At 40.4% G+C, this 17590-nt stretch overlaps 1 protein-coding gene across 1 annotated transcript in view; it reads right to left on the minus strand.

Moving 5' to 3' along the window:
* Nucleotides 1-17590, minus strand: part of ADK (adenosine kinase) — a 637433-nt gene that overhangs the window by 534055 nt on the left and 85788 nt on the right. Inside the window, exon 3 of the mRNA XM_030569565.1 lies at nt 6365-6418. Coding sequence (XP_030425425.1) covers nt 6365-6418 — 54 coding nt within the window. The remainder of the gene's footprint in view (nt 1-6364; nt 6419-17590) is intronic.

The following is a 17590-nucleotide window of genomic DNA, read 5'->3' on the forward strand; positions in this document are numbered from 1 at the left end:
TTCTGTTCTTTTTAAACTCCATTTCAATATTTAGAACTCTGGTTTCAAAATCAGGCTATTTTGTACTGAATTGGTAGGATTCTTGTGCAATGCAAATGTCAATATCCGGTTTTCTTTCCCAGGCAGTTATCCATAACAGATCTACCCTAAATTAACTTTCCTAATTTAACAGTACATCCATAAAATGGAGAATATATTTTGGGGAAGAGCCAGGGTACAGAGTTTAAGACACAAATGTTCCTGGGGTCTAATTTATTTCCAAGTAAATTCTGGTAAACCTTTCAACTATCTATTCACTAAAGATACAAAGCCTAAGACAAAAGTCCTTTATTGACATTTTTCAGACAACTTCAGTGATAAAGGTTCCCTTATTTCAGACAAGTGTCAACAAGACACTCAATGTACCTAGTATATTAGAATACAGATATTTTGGACACAGCACTTTTGACATTCAGCTTCCTTCCTGATGACAGATCAGTCCGGTGCCATTACACAGAATATAATTACCTATAAAGCTACATCTGCTGGTAAACTTGAGATATAAAACTGTCTCTTAAATCAGATTCTTACCCAACTTCTTTCCCAAACCCCATATATCCTTGTATTAAAAACTGATATCCAAAAAATAAGTTCAAATTGATTTGATTAATATTTGTACTGCAGTAACTCCAGATGCTACTATTAGGATGTAAACAATAAACTAACGATCAGGACTGTAAACTAAAGTGTTTATGGCTTCCAAATTATACTTACTGGAGGCAGGCAGGGACACAATTGCTAAGGCAAACCGGACTTTTGTTAGTATGCATTTAAAATGAAACCCAGAGAAAGCAAGGTAGAAGATGAAAGTACGTTTAGAAACAACACAATTGATATGCATGCTGATATAATGACAAAGCAAGGTGCTTACCATCTCACATAGCCCCGCTTCCCCCCAAAACCAAACAAACAAAGAAAAGTATCAACCACAGAAAAACTTGGAGGGGAGAAAAGGAATTTGTTTATGTAGTACCCTTTATGTCTGAAGTTACTAGAACAATCTATCCTCTCTCAGTGTAGTAATCTTCTTATACTATTTACAATATTTAAAATTAGCCACCCTCTCAGTTTATAGAGCTCCTCTCACTCAACATTTAAAATATTCCTTTAAATTTACACAGACATCAATTATGCACAACATTTCTTTGCATACAGCTTGGTCAGCATAAAGATCTTTGGCATGTTAATGGGTTTTTAGGGATTTCTTGACTGTCTTTTCCTGACTTGTCCGACAATAAGCCAGTCACTCCGTTTTTTGTCTGTCTTCACTGTAAATTGACATGTTTCACATCATACTCATGTATAAAGAATGCATTTCTCTATTAATAGTAACTACTCCATCTGACATAGCTTTGCTAAGAACTAAAGTGCTTACTTAAGTAAAACGTTAAATCTTCTGAATAAGCTTGCAAAATATATAGGTCTCCACTCAGTGTGGTTCAATGGATATGACACTGGACAGGCAATCAGCAGACCTGCATTTTATTCTTGGCTCTGCCACATTTGTACTGCTTAACCTTGGCAAGCCATCTGACCTCTGTGATTCAGTTTCCCCATTTATAAAACAGGAATACCACCAACCTCCTTGGGTTCTTATAAAGAGCTTTGAGATTTATGGTTGAAAACCACCTAAGAGCTCATCATTTTAACATTCATATTTTCTAAACCCTATGCAAACACAACAAAACCTCACAATACTCTGTGAAGCAGATACTAGTTTACTGTTCAAATTCAAAATATAATAGCTTTCAATATGCAACTTTAGCTTGTTTACATAGGGACTATGTTGCTGTAGGAGAACAGTTTTTAAAAACTAAGCATCTGTAAACGATTTAATAATATAGTTTAGCCTCCTGCTTTCTTCTTAAAATTTAAATATTCTTCTGAACAGCCACGAAAGATAACAGTATATTATGAACTTCAACTTTTATATATAGTTATAATTCCAGGGTGGAGGCTGTTCTTGAGACTTGAAAGGCTCAGCAGCAGATTAAATAAAAATGTTATCTTATGCATCATGTTTAAAGCTACGATTTAGTCATGGAGGTCATGGATTCTGTGACTTTACCAGACATCAGTAATTTCTTCAGCTTCAGTGGTCAAAGGCTGAAGCCAGAGCTGGAGGAGGGACAGTGTGCCCCTGCCCTGCAACTGGGGCCAGAACCAGGACCCTTGCAGCCCCTATCCTGCGTCTTCCACCGGGGGTGGCAGCTGAGGCCGCAGCAGAGGCTATGTGCCCCCCTCGCAGTTTTCCAGGGCTATGTGCCTCTCCCCCCAGGCAGGGCTTGGTGGGAGCTACAGCTGGGCTGTGCACCCCTATTCAGCAGCTGAGGCTGGCTTCGGATCAGGGGCTGTGCAGCCCCCCTGGCTGTGCCCCCCACTGTGGCCACTGGAGCCGGGACTGTGCCCCCTGCCATGGCAGGGGGCTCAGCCTGTCAGTCACCCTCCCTCCCCCCACCATGGCACTCCATTCCTCCCCCATACCTAGTTCTGCCTTTGGTTATTTTTAGTGAAGTCACTGACAGGTCATGGGCTCCTGTGAACTTTTGTTTATTGCCTGTAACCTGTCCGTGACTTTTACTAAAAATAACAGTGACAAGATCATAACCTTAATCATGTTTAAAGGAAAAAACAGTACTTGCCCTCTTCAGTCAAAAAATGGCCTTCCATGGATTTTTTATTTTTATTTTTATTTTTTTTAAACACAGCAAAAAGGTTGTACACCAATACTGAAATCCTAACCTAGTGATCCCACAGAGTGAGATTCTGGCCAGAAAAAATGACAAACTGGATGACAGTATGCATAAAATATAAGTTGGTGAGCAACACAGAAAAGGGATGCGTAGTACTAGGCCAAGAGGCTGGGAAGTAGGCTTACTGGCAGCACTCCTGAAATATATACAGCGCTCTTTTGAACCCAAATTTGTACAGACTTATTAATAAGTCAACTTTACAGTGAGAATTAATCAGAATCATAGGACTCGACCAGGAAAAGACCTCGAGAGGTCATCTAGTCCAGACCCCCAAATTTTTCAATCTTCCCTCTTCTTCTTGGTTGGGTGGTCTATAGTAGACTCCCTATCATGACACCACCCTTATTTACTTATTTTTACCCCTTTTAGCCTTACTCAGAGAGACTTTCAACAAAGTTTGTCTTCTATTTCCATTTCAACTTAAGTCCAAGTGTATATTTTTAGTGTATATTTTAAATATATAATGCAACACTTCCTCCCTTTTTTCCCTGCCTGTCTTCATGAACCAACTTCACAGTTCTATACCAATATTCCAGTCGTGTGTTATCCCACCAAGTCTCTGTGATGCAAACTATGTCATAGCTGTGTTTAACAACTTGCATTTCAAGTTCTTCCTGCTTAATCCCCACACTTCTCGCATTAGAATGCAGACATCTAAGATACTGATTTAATATTATATCTGAAATCCAGAAACATTTTTTTTAGACTAATAGAGGAAACACTGGAAATTAAGATTTTCTTTTATGGCTTCAAATTCACTACTACATATATATCAACTCTAATGGACTTGCAGTGAATAAGAAGACTGGGTATATACAACAAACTCTGGTTATAAGAGACTGTTTGTCCAGTAACATCTCAGGCCCTGGCATCATGTGGGAGGAAAATGTATGAAGGACATAAGAGACAAGATTTCACACGCTTGCTAACAAGGATTTAAGTAACTGAGTATGCCAAAGATGCAGCTAATATTTTTTACTGACTTTGTTTATACTTTGTTTACTGACCAAATCACTATGAAAGCCATGTTTTGTATACAGCACGATATTTCTTGTAAGGTTTTTTTTCAACTCTTCTATTTCTTCCCCTTTGTCCTCTGTCAACTGGACAAACATGAGACAGAACTTAGGATTTTAGGTTCAGAGCACCAAGGGATAGGTAAAGGCACAATGAGTATTGACAGAGTCTGCCAGATTTTCCAATTAGATCTCAATTATTCTGATTACTGACATTGTTTTTGGTCCTCTGCCTTTATCAAATTTAATTTCTTGGTGCTCTCTCACAATCATGATCCAATATTGCTCACTGACTCCTTTTCTTGTGAGCAAAGAAGCAGAGTATTACTGCATGTCCTCACATACTTAAGCAGCGGACATAGATGCTTCAACAGTAAATCTCACCTATCCAAGAGTTTTGAGCAGCATGCAATGATACACTCTTTGCCATTAGCACATATCTCAGACTATTCCCAATGCCCTGCATATGGACCACCAAGCCAACTTCATGGGTTTTGAAAAGACATTTCTTCATTACTGGGAATTGTAGTTTTATAAAGGCAACTTTAGTTAATTATTTTTATCATCTTTAAAGGAAAATGTGTTTCAGCAAAACTGAAAGGCTTTCCAAGGAGCTTAAGAATTCTAAGTCTGGTCATTAAGACTTCCTCTTTCTCCATAGTTCAAATACACTTACAAAGTGTTCTCATTACTAGATTTAAATTTTAGGGTAGCCAATCGGGAATAAACTCCCAAATGGACCTGAGTCACATTCTCTCCTTTAACTTCCTAAACTTAATGTAACTTTATAACCCCACCCTCCATTGGCCTAAGTTTGATAATTACAGCAATTACAGCCAAACTTCCAAAAACAGACAGCGGCTCTTTAACGTTGCTTTATAGCTTTTCAAGGCAGTGAACACTGACTAGCAGATCCTAATCCTTTTTTCAGTTGCCCTAAATTTCTTACAAATCCCCCTCAGGCTAAAATTTTCCATCCCTGGTCTCAGCACAAATGTTGTTTTTTCTTTTTCTACTAAGTTGGAGCTGAATCCGTTCAGACATGTTTGACTTACTCAAGCATGAAGACAAAATTTGCACTCATGAAAGCTCCCAGGGCTTAAGCTAGAATTTTCAGACTTGGGCTGTTCCCTCACAAAGGAAAGGAAAACAATTAGTTTGAAGAAAATTCTTAGCATGTCAACATAGAATTTTATGCACATGCAGCTCAGAATCCTGGGTACACACAGAATTACTTTAAGCTTTACATTATCTTAAGGGATATGATACCCGTAGATATTTTTAAATCATATATGAAGTTACTATTATTGCAATACTAAGGCTGAGCAAGCAGGCACGCAAAGACCAGAAAACTCAGAAACTTAGCCATTCCTCATAGTTCTGTTGACGTTTTAACTACGTTATTTCTATTCCAGAAGCACATTAGTACCATCCACACATGTGGAAGATGAAGTACTTGCCCTAAAGTTAAATGTAAACCTCTCATATTACTTTTTATATTTAGCCATGGGAGAAAAAAAATCAATGTTATTCTGGATGCAAATAAATCTCAAATGCTGCTTTGAGATTTATTTGGAACACTTATCTGGATTTCAAGCTTTTCAAAATATATTCAAGATTTTGTTATAACATTTGATTACAATATCTATTGCCAGTTGTGCTGCAAGACAATGAATGAATAACTATGTAAAGAAAAGCTTCCACAGGTTAGTTCATAAGTTCTTACTGTAAATGTAAAAAGAGTAATGAAGTCAGCTCAGCTAAAATAGGCAACATTCCAAGATCACAGAAATTAGGAAGCTGACAAACAACAGCATGCAAAAGCACTGTGCAGTATTATTAGTTTAAATAAAAGGACATTACCTGAAATAGTCATTTTTTTCAGTTTGCAGCAGATAAAATTATTTCATATAAAAAAATACTGCTTTTGGACATTCAGTAATTATGTCATCATTACTACACCTTCGTACAACTTACCACAATCAGTGGGAGGTGGGAGAACTGGGGGTGTGAAGGGTATTTCCAGTCTGCTAATGGTATGTCATCAGTAGCTACATTATGGTGTTCTTCAACCATGTAGCTACTGATGACAGTAAAGTAACAAACAGCAGATACTACTGAACTTTGAGGGCTTGTCTACATAAAGTAGCAAGGTGCACTATGGGAGATGTGATTTCTAAAGCTCATTGACATGTTGCACAATTACTGGTCTTTGCAGGCCCTGGCAATGAACACTACAGGTCTGCTAGTGCACTTTAATGCAGTACTGTATGTTAAAATGCTCAAGGAAGTGTTTGTGTAGACCCTGATGCTGTGTACTCATGAATCAAAGTGCAATACAGCAGGATGCTTTAGAAATTACCCCCCTCCCCACAGGGTGCTTTATCCCACCATGCAGATAAGCCTTGGGGGGTGAGGGGAATCACTGTCTTGAAAACAGCAAAAATTCTCTTACAGAAACTGTTTTAAACCCTTTTTAAAAGGGCGGTGGGGGGAGCAAATTCATATGCACATGTGTGTGTCTGTCAGCCTAAATACAAGAGTATATAAACTTACATTTCTTTATGTTTGTCCTCTGCCAAGATTTGGTCATTTGGCTTCAGCCCATACCTTAATGGGGGGTGGGGAGGGAGAGGAAAAAAAAAAACAGGAAAAAAAAAGTTACTTTAGTTCTTAAACAGAAAATTCATTTTCAGTTTACATTTGAAAGTAGAGAATCTTACAATCTTTGTCTACCGAAAGGCATGTCATGTATTTTAAATCAGAGAGCAATACCTGTTAAAATGAATAGCATTTTAGAGTTAACAATTAACATCACGAAGTCTTTATCTTGCATGACAAGAAATAATAACTGCTAACAAAATAATTCCCACAGATATTGTGAAGTATCAGAGAAACTCAAACTGTATAGAAGTTTTGAGATCCCAGAGCAATTAAAAGCTTCAGGAGGGAAGGGGAGGCAGGTGTGAAGAAAAAGTACTAGCATGTAAATTTGGGCTGATTTAAGTGTTACATTACTTAATGCTTTTCTGGAAAAGGAAAGCTCCAGCTGATCTGCATACATCATGACCATAAAACCCTGAAATTCTTCATGCTAAAATATGCAGTATGTATTTATATCCAGGATTCCACAGCACTTTGTTTCATTCATAAATCCACAAAACTAGAGGGGACCATTACATTGTCTAGTATGATCTCCTTTATCTCAGAGGCCATTACATTTCACCCACTCACCTCTGTATTGAACCCAATCTGACTATTAAATTGAACAGATTGAGCTCTCTTCTGTTGCCCTAAAGCATTTTCTCCAGACCTCGAATCATCTGTGGCACTTTTCCACACCCCAACAACCTTTTTTAAGATGTGACATCAGAACTGGACACAGTGTTGTAGTATCAGTCTTACCATTGCCAGATACAGAGGTAAAAATTACAGTCCTATTCTTATACCCTCCTTTATACATTCAAGGATTCAACTGGGCCTTTTTGCTACAGCACTGGGAGCTCATGTTTAGTTCTTTATCAATTATATCCCCTAAATCATCTTCAGACTCACTAATTTCCAGGAGATAGCACCCTCACTCTGTAGCAATGGCCTGCATTCCTTATTCCTAGGACGAACAGCTTTCCTTTTGGCTGTGGGTATGTCTACATCTAAAATTTTGCAGCGCTGGTTGTTACAGCTGTATTAGTACAGCTGTATAGGGCCAGCACTGCAGAGTGGCCACACTTACAGCAACCAGCGCTGCAAGTGGTGTTAGATGTGGCCATACTGCAGCGCTGTTGGGCGGCTTCAAGGGGGGTTCGGGGAACGCGAGAGCAAACCGGGGAAGGAGACCAGCTTCGCCGCGGTTTGCTCTCGCGGTTTGCTCTCGCGGTTTGCTCTCGCGTTCCCCGAACCCCCCTGCAAACCGCAGGGAAGGAGACCTGCTTGCTCGGGGGTTCGGGGAACGCGAGAGCAAACCGCAGGGAAGGAGACCTGCTTGCTCGGAGGTTCGGGGAACGCGAGAGCAAACCGGGGAAGGAGACCAGCTTCGCCGCGGTTTGCTCTCGCGTTCCCTGAACCCCCCTGCAAACCGCAGGGAAGGAGACCTGCTTGCTCGGGGGTTCGGGGAACGCGAGAGCAAACTGCAGGGAAGGAGACCTGCTTGCACGGGGGTTCGGGGAACACGAGAGCAAACCGGGGAAGGAGACCAGCTTCGCCGCGGTTTGCTCTCGCGTTCCCCGAACAAGCAGGTCTCCTTCCCTGCGGTTTGCAGGGTGGTTCGGGGAACACGAGAGCAAACCGCGGCGAAGCTGGTCTCCTTCCCCGGTTTGCTCTCGCGTTCCCCGAACAAGCAGGTCTCCTTCCCTGCGGTTTGCAGGGTGGTTCGGGGAACGCGAGAGCAAACCGGGGAAGGAGACCAGCTTCGCCGCGGTTTGCTCTCGCGTTCCCTGAACCACCCTGCAAACCGCAGGGAATGAGACCTGCTTGCTCGGGGTTCGGGAAACGCGAGAGCAAACCGGGGAAGGAGACCAGCTTGATTACCAGAGGCTTCCTCAGGTATGCTGGGATACCTGCTTATTCCACGGAGGTCAAGAAAAGCGCTGGTAAGTGTCTACACTTGATTACTTGATCCTCTACACCCGAGACAAAACGGGAGTACAGCCAGCGCTGCAAACAGGGAGTTGCAGCGCTGGCGATGCCCTGCAGATGTGTACACCTCCTAAGTTGCAGCGCTGTAACCTCCTCACCAGCGCTGCAACTTTGTGATGTAGACAAGCCCTGTATTACAGTGCATTTCATCTGAATGGGCCCAGTTTACCAACCAATACAGATCACCTCTGTAGGACTGCTGCCATCCTCACCATTATTTACCACTCTGCTAATCTTCATGCCATGTACCAATTTTATCAGCAGTAACTTTGATGTGGAAATAAATATAGTCAAAATGTTGACTAGCATTATGCCTAGCAGTGACCCCTGTGGAACTCCACTAGCAACCAGGGCCGGCTCCAGGCACCAGCCCAGCAAGCAGGTGCTTGGGGTGGGGTCAACAGAGAGGGGCAGAACATCTGGCTAGGCAGCGGCAATTAGGCAGGTCCCTCACTCCCTCTCAGAGCGAAGGACCAGCTGCCGAATTGCCACCGAAGACTGAAGTGGTGGCAATAGTGCTGCAGATCACAATCGTAGCTTTTTTTTTTCTCTCTTCGTTTTTTTTTTGCTGCTTGCGGCAGCAAAAACCCTGGAGCCAGCCCTGCTAGCAACAGCCCCTTTTGATGATGATTCCTCATTAGCAACTACTTTTTGAGACCCATTAGCCAGTTTTAAATCCATTTAACATGTATTTTATTGATACTGTACAGTGATTTTTAAAAATTAGACTTTTAAGAGGAGGCCCTGAGATACAAACCTTGGTATCAGAGGCCTGGTTTGAGGCCTAAGGCCTGAACTAAGGTAATGGTCAAGACTTTGCTAACATAAAGCCAAGTTAAGCTGTGAGCCAGAAGAAGGCCCTGCTCACAGAAGCTGGCAAGGAAGAGGCTGATGCTGTAAAAAGAGACATACCTAAAAAGGTACTGGACACCAGATATCAGAACATTTGCATACTTGTACACTCCACACAGATAACAAGGCACAGGCTGACCCACCCAATGACAGGGCCAAAAGGGTAATATGATGGATAGAGTTGTTTTGTTCGAACCAACACGTACAAGGTGAGAGGCGGCCCCTTGCTACGTAGAAGGGTTGCACCTTGCTACATAGAGGGGTTGCACCTCAATATGTCAGAAGTGATGTGTAACTTGTTTGTACCTGTGTATAAGAATGCATCCCTGAGGCAGTGTCTTTGTCCAGCCTAGGGGGCAGTGGAAAGTCCCGCCACTGACTGAGCGGAGTCCATAGCCAAGGAGCACATAACTACTGGCTAGCTGCACCTTAGCAGCACCTTGGACTTCATTTGCCAGGGAGCTGGAGACTGTTTTTCTCTTCGACAAACCTGGCCGACGTGCCTTCGTACCTTACTAGAGTCTATGGTCTTTGGGGGTTCTCTCGGGGTCTGCTGTGTCAGCTACCTGCGCAGAGCCGGGACAGCACACAGGGGGAACACACACACGCAGCCGACTGATATCAACATTGAACAGAACAGAGCACAACACCGGTAGCATCTGACAACAAGACTATCATGCAGTACTAACTTAAAATGCCTTACAAATATCTATTTTGCAGCTATGCACCTTTTTCAACCGAACTTGTAATGTCAAAAAATGAAATAAGGTTTCTTTGACAAGACCTATTTTCCATGTTGACTAACATTCATTATATTTCTATCCTCAATACTTTACCTATTTGTGCAATACATTCCATATACAGGGATCACCTCATCCACCACTGAAGTGTAACCCTGTCAGAGGTATAACGAAATAGTCATGCTTCACCAATAGCTCCACATACTTTTTCACATCTTGTCTGAAAAGTTAACTTATTCACTTAATACTACAAGAGGAATTCAGTTTGTGTAAGTATGGACAGTAAACAGAATTTGTCCAGGACACAGGAGCTAAACTATCAGGAAATATATCATGGGATTTTTACTGACTGTAGGAGGGACATGACTAGTCTGGCTGTGGGCCTTCCCACTACCACAGTTTCCTTTCCATCATGCAAACAAAACATACCATCTGGTGTTTTCACAATCCCGCTCCCCTTTCAGGTGTAATTTATGACCATTAAATATATATCAAAATCCCTGGGCTCAGTTTATCCTTTCAATTAATTAATGGGCTTAAGCTACCTCTCTAGGCTCAGAAGTCTTTCCATTCTTCTATCAGGTTTTCCCCTTCCTTATAGGTCTCCCTCCAGGCTCACAGTCCTTTGCATCCCTTTTAGGATATGTCTACATAGGGCAACAACGTGCACTACAGGGGTGAGATTTCATAAATGCGCTTACTAACTAGTCTGTGTAGACCCTGCTGGTGTGAAATTAGAAGTTCCTTAGTACACTTTCAAGTAACACTTTTCAAACAGCACTACATTAAAGTGCATCAGCTGGGTCTACATGGACCAATTAACATGCAACACTTTAGAAATCATTACCATTCTGCACATTACCCCACCATGAAGACATGCCCTCAGAATGGGGCTTTTCACCCCATAAGTGTCTGCTCCTTACATGTCTATCTCCTCAAGACTTTTCGCCTGTGAGTTTCACCTACACTCCTCCCTGCAAGCTCCCTCTTCACATTCTCCAAACTAACTCAGGCTGCCCTTACTTTCCCCAGAAGGGCTGGGCTGAGTCACAGGCTTCCATCATATAACCCGTGGACTCATTCTCCACACCTAGGAAAGTAGGCTACATCTAACAAAGATAAGGCTGAGCTTCCACCCTTTCAAAAGGCAATCAATAGGGCTATTGATCGTAGTTAATGTATGCGATTAATACAAAACAAATTAAGTGGATTAAAAAATACTTGTGATTAATCACAGTTTCAGTCATACTGTTAATAGAATACCAATTTAAATTTATTAAACGTTTAGATGTTTTCTACATTTTTCAAATATACTGATTTAAATTACAACAGAATACAAAGTATACACTTTATATTATTTTTTATTACAAATATTTGCATTGTAAAAAGATAAACAAAAGAAATTGTATTTTTAATTCACCTCATACAAATACTATAGTGCAATCTCTATCATCAAAGTGCAATTTGCAGTCAGGTTTATTTGTTACATAACTGTGGTCAAAAATGAAACAATGTATAACTTAAGAGCCTGCAAGCCGCTCAGTCCTACTTCCTGTTCAGCCAAACAAGTCTGTTTACATTTGCAAGGAGATAATGCTGCCCCGTTTTTACTAACAATGTCACCTGGAAGTAAGAACAGGTGTTTGCATGGCACTGTTGTAGCCAGTGCTGCAAGGCATTTACATGCCATTTATGTAAATGTTCGAATGCCCCTTCATGCATCAACTTGCAGGCTCATCGGTTGTAAGCCTCAACTGAAAAATAGCACCACAAGCACCATTTAGACCTTGACAATATAGAGGTGTTGATAGAGTACCAACTCTGATTAGTGCAATGTGTAGTACATGCAATATGTTGTACTGTTGGCTATATTACATGCTACAACCAAATTTTGGACTGTTGATCCCAATCAACGATGGTGGTACATTAAGGTACAGTTGCTCATTTCAAACAGTAACTATATGTTAATCTGGGATAGTAGAACAGAGTCACTTTGATAGCCTGCATCATCGAGCATGGCTAACAGTCCACAACAGGGTTCCAGCAACAAAATATGGACATGTACAAGATTCTAGCATGAACAGGAAAACAAATGATGGATTCACCTTCCATCATGTGTGTTTATAATTTTGCTAACTATTTTGACAGGCATTCCACCCACTATAAAAATGAGCATATGAAAACAGGCCAACAATTAAGTGTTCCATTTCCTATAGAGGCCAATCGCTCCCAATTAGCAATACTTAATGTGGTGAGAAAAAGTGTCTTAACTATAACAGTTATCAATTTATGCTCTGAAGTTTGGGAGTCTTGGATCATAACCTAGCTAGTTAAATTGCAAGTGTTATTCAGATAAGATATGAGCTATTTTTAGAATTTAAGTCATTTGTTTTAAGATCCTTTAACTGAACATTGTGTAAGACTTGTTCAAATTTTAACTGTTTTTCCTTTTGTTATTAAGCTTTTTCTTATTGTTAATCAAGGGATGGTTAAAAAAAAAAAAAGGTCACTGGACTGGCCTTCACCTTACTTCAAGAAAGTGAATTTACCACCCTTCTCTTAATTCAACATATATTCCCTCATTTACCACAGTGCAGGTTTTAGCTTTATGGGCAATTTAAAACTTCGCCATTACCACCTTTAACCCAGGCATAGGTAACCTATGGCACGTGTGCCGAAGATGGCATGCAAGCTGATTTTCAGTGGCACTCTCACTGCCCAGGTCCTGGCTACCGGTCCGGGGGACTTTGCATTTTAATTTAATTTTAAATAAAGTTCTTAAACATTTTTAAAACCTTATTTACTTTACATACAACAAATAGTTTAGTTATATATTAGACTTATAGAAAGAGGTCTTCCAAAAACGTTAAAATGTATTACTGGCATGCGAAACTTTAAATTAGAGTGAATAAACGAAGACTCGGCACACCACTTCTGAAAGGCTGCCGACCCCTGCTTTAACCTATACTTTTTTCTCAGGCATTTTCAATGCATTTTCTTATGCAGAAACTCCTCTGCCATATATCCAGATTAAAGCTAACAAGGCCTATTTATCAGCATTAGTTAGCAGAGAACAACATACATTCAGGGATCTAGCTCCTGAGCCTTGGGTGACCAAACAGAAGTTTTGCATTCCTCTGCTGCTGCATTTTGCAGTTTTCAGTGAATCTTTTAAAAAGCAATATTTATTCTACATTAGTGATGAATCACAAGGGATATTCTATGATAAATTATCAAGCACAAATCACATTTAAAGCATAATACACATTTAAATTTATGTTGGATAGTATTTTCTCCTTTCCAAGCTACCCTTTTCCTTTGAACCTCTCATGTTCTCATTACCCTTTCTTTAACACTGTATTTCAGAGACAGGTTATAACAAACACTTACGTTTTAGTTTTCAAAATGAGTTACTACCCTTGGTGGGAGGAGCCAAACCCGCCCTGACTCCCTCGCCGGAAGTACCACGGCAGAACAGGAAATATAAAGGGAGGGCCCTGCTATTCAGTTGAATGGGAGCCAGCAGAGAAGACAAACCCCTCTGTAGTGCCCAGGAACTGAATCTATCCTCTGCCACACCCTGCCCCGGAGAAGATGAGCCCAGATGAAGAGGTACCAACCCTCGGGAGTAGGAAGTAGCCCAGGGGCAGCTGACTGGCTGGCTACAGGGCTGACCACTTCTAGGTCAGCATGTTGCAGCTGAATCCCCACCAAGCCAGTGGCAGACCTCCCTTCCTGTCTACCAGAAACCCTGACAAAGTGGCCTAATCAAGACACTGATATAATGTTTTGCCTCCAGTTGGAAAAGTCTTTGTTCATTGTAACCAATAATCTCACTATCATTTTTTTCCTCTCTTATCAATTTTACATTTCCAGAGACAAGGCTCTTACGCACACAGAAAGACAATAATAAAAATACTAAAATTACTTTTCCCCACAATACACTAACAGATTCACAGCAACATTACCTGGTTATTGTGTTCTTTTTCCCCAGCAAACCTGAACACAGTGGCAAGTTAGCTCAGCAGTGGAGTCAAACAATTCTCAACACTCAAACTCCAATTTTATTCCCAATAGAAGTTATGGCAAAGCAAACCTCATGGGCAGTCAGAATAGCATTATGGAAGTTTGGCAGCATACAAAGTTAAATCTTCTTTGCCAACCAACGACCTAAGCTACTATAGAAGATTTAGATAGTAATGGCCTATAGTAACTACAGATGTAACTATCTAGCAAGCAGTAGTTGATTATATTTTCATCATAAAGAGATTTAGTATCCCCTGCACATTTCTATCTAGGTGCTTATGTGGCCATCCATCACCATGGTGATTTACTCTCATATTCTGCGAGATAAAGAACTATAGTCCACATTTCAGTTTGCACACAATGAATCATCTAGAATGCTAGTTTCTTTACATACTAGAAGCTGCTCACAAGAGCAGTACAAGTTGTATTTAAAACGTTCTTTTGTATTTTTTAAAAAGAAGGGGAGCCTGAAACTGCTACTCTGGGGGGTGGAGGAGGAGATCTTGAACCAAAGATTCTGGACAGTTGAACCAAGTGAGCTTGAGCCCAGGACAAATTTTGTGGGGGGAAATTTAAAAAAATAATATAAAATAAAAAATTAGCAGGAAAGAACAGGCAGCAGCTTTTCCTTCCAGAGCACTGCTGTGAGCATGCCAAAGAGGCAGTAGCGGAATTGGCAGGTGGCATCTGGAAGCCCACAGTAAGAGACAGAGGTCAGTAACAAGTGAGGCAGCACCTGGTACCAGAAAAGAAGAGATGCAGTAAGTGGGGAGAAAGCAGTCTCAGTGGCTGAGCTGCATCATTGCAGGGGCACCAGGAACACAACCGAAAAGGGAAAGTCCAGTTCAGTGGAGATGGGGAAGACAGAGATAGTAGGAACAACAGGGATAGCTACAAAAGAGCCAGTGCCTAGAAAAAAGGAAAGAATAGTATAAAGAGAAAGAGGAAATGTTAAAGGAACAGTACAATTAGACCAGAGCAAAAATAACTGAAGAGTCTCAAAGTAATCTAAAGGGGGGGGGGGAAGAGAAACTTGATTAGAAACCAGTGAGAAAAGTAAAGCAAGAATGAAATGGAAAGGAAATAAGCTGTAATAGAAGATATGTCTGTTTCTCTTTAATTACAGTTTAAGAAATAAGGAGGAAGTGAGCCGCAGCGAAAGAAAGAAAATAGTAAAGACTGTAAAACAAAACACCCAGACAGCATCTCAAGGTATACAAGGTGAAGTGACAGGAACAGAGAAACTGTCAAAAGAGCAGAGACTGTAAACCAGAAAGGAGTGGAGAGATTATTGTTCAATCAAGAAAGCAATACATTGAATCAAGGAATACATGTCTTTGTTTATGCAGGAACTCAAATGTTAGCAAGAGAATTGCTGAACTAAACTAAACATTCTAAGAACTTTTCCTCCAAATTCTGGGCTTCCAGAGGCTGAAAACTGACAAACTAAAAGGGGAATATATAATGGTGCGGCCTATGTTCTAACGCATTGTATTTTCTAATTCCAAATTTAAAACTATCATAAAAAAACAAAAAATTGTCAGACACATAGATGAACATAATTTGCTGGGAAATAGTCAACATGGTTTTTGTAAAGGGAAATCATGCCTTACCAATCTACTAGAATTCTTTGAGGGGTTCAACAAGCATGTGGACAAAGGAGATCCAGTGGATATAGTGTATTTAGATTTTCAGAAAACCTTTGACAAGGTCCCTTACCAAAGGCTCTTAATCAAAATAAGCAGCTATGGGATAAGAGGGAAGGTCCTCTTGTGTATTTGTAACTGGTTAAAAGATAGGAAACAAAGGGTAGGAATAAATAGTCAGTCTTCAGAATGGAGAGAGGTAAATAGTGATGTCCCTCAGGGATCTGTACTGGGCCCAATCCTATTTAACATATTCAGAAACTATCTGGAAAAAGGGGTAAATAGGGAGGTGGCAAAATTTGCAGATGATACAAAACTACTCAAGATAGTTAAGTCCCAGGCAGACTGAGAAGAGCTACAAAAGAATCTCAAAAAACTTCATGACTGGGCAATGAAATGGCAGATGAAATTCAAATGTTGATAAATACAAAGTAATGCACATTGGAAAACATAATCCTAACTATACATATATGATGATGGGGTCTAAATTAGCTGTTACCATTCAAGAAAGATCTTGGAGTCATTGCGGATAGTTCTCTGAAAACGTCCACTAAATGTGCAGCAGCAGTCAAAAAGGTGAACAGAATGTTGGGATTCATTAAGACAGGGATAGATAATAAGATGAAAATATCATATTGCCTCTATATAAATCCATGGTATGCCCACATCATGAATACTGCATGCAGATGTGGTCGCCCCATCTCAAAAAAGATATATTGGAATTGGAAAAGGTTCAGAAAAGGACAACAAATTATTAGGGGTATAGAATGGTTTCTGCATGAGGAGAGATTAATAACACTGGGACTTTTCAGCTTGGGGGATATAATAGAAGTCTATAAAATCATGACTGATATAGAGAACGTAAATAAGGAAGTGTTATTTACTCCTCATAATATTAAAGAGTAAGGAGTCACCAAATGAAATTATAGGTAGCAGGTTTAAAACAAACACGAAGTATTTTTTCATGCAATACACTGTCAACCTCTGGAACTTCTTGCCAGAGGGTCTTGTGAAGGCCAGTACTATAATGGGGTTCAAAACGGAGCTAGCTATATTCATGGAAGATAGCCATTGATGGACCTATTAGCCAGAATGGGCAGGAATGGTGCCCCCAGCCTCTGTTTGCCAGAAGCTGGGATTGGGTGACAGGGCACGGATCACTTGATGATAACCTGTCTGCTCATTTCCTTTGGAGCACCTGCCATTGGCCACTGTCAGAGGACAAAATACTGGGCTTGATGGATCTTTGGTCTGACCCAGTATGGCTGTTTTTATGTTCTTAAATTCTGTATATCAAATGTAAGCTGTTACCTATAAAGTGAGTTTGATTAAGTTAACCATAGTTAATATATAGTTGGTAACAGTAATAGTTTACAGAGTAAGTTTAAGTAGTAGTTTCTGCTAAAACTAATTCATTAATTTGCTTGTGATTTATTTCCTACCTAAGTGATTTGTATTTTACCCTCAACTGACTGAGAAAACAATTTTGTCTCTAGATTGCCCCTGCCTCTCCTTATTGCTCTGATTCAAGACACCCCACCATCAGGCTTGTTACATATGTTTTCAATAATTAATCTAAAAAGACTAGGACAGTGAGCACAAGGAATGTCTGTGCTTGCTTGTCCATTTTTTCAGAGTGCGTCAGCTACTTTTTAATACATGCAGTTAGAGATCCCATGGGATTTTTTGAGGCTAAAAAGCCCTAACTGAGATATACTGAAAATCTGCTACAAAGGTGCATTCTCTTTCCCATTTGCTGAGGACTATCACCAATATATGTGGTTAAGTCCAGTAGATATTCAAAAACAAATCAGAGTTAGGAGTCCAGAAAAAGAAGTTTAGACTTATCAGACACAATGATTAACAAAAATGTTACTTTATCA

This window comes from Gopherus evgoodei, chromosome 7, assembly GCF_007399415.2.
Source record: "Gopherus evgoodei ecotype Sinaloan lineage chromosome 7, rGopEvg1_v1.p, whole genome shotgun sequence".
Taxonomy (NCBI): domain Eukaryota; kingdom Metazoa; phylum Chordata; order Testudines; family Testudinidae; genus Gopherus; species Gopherus evgoodei.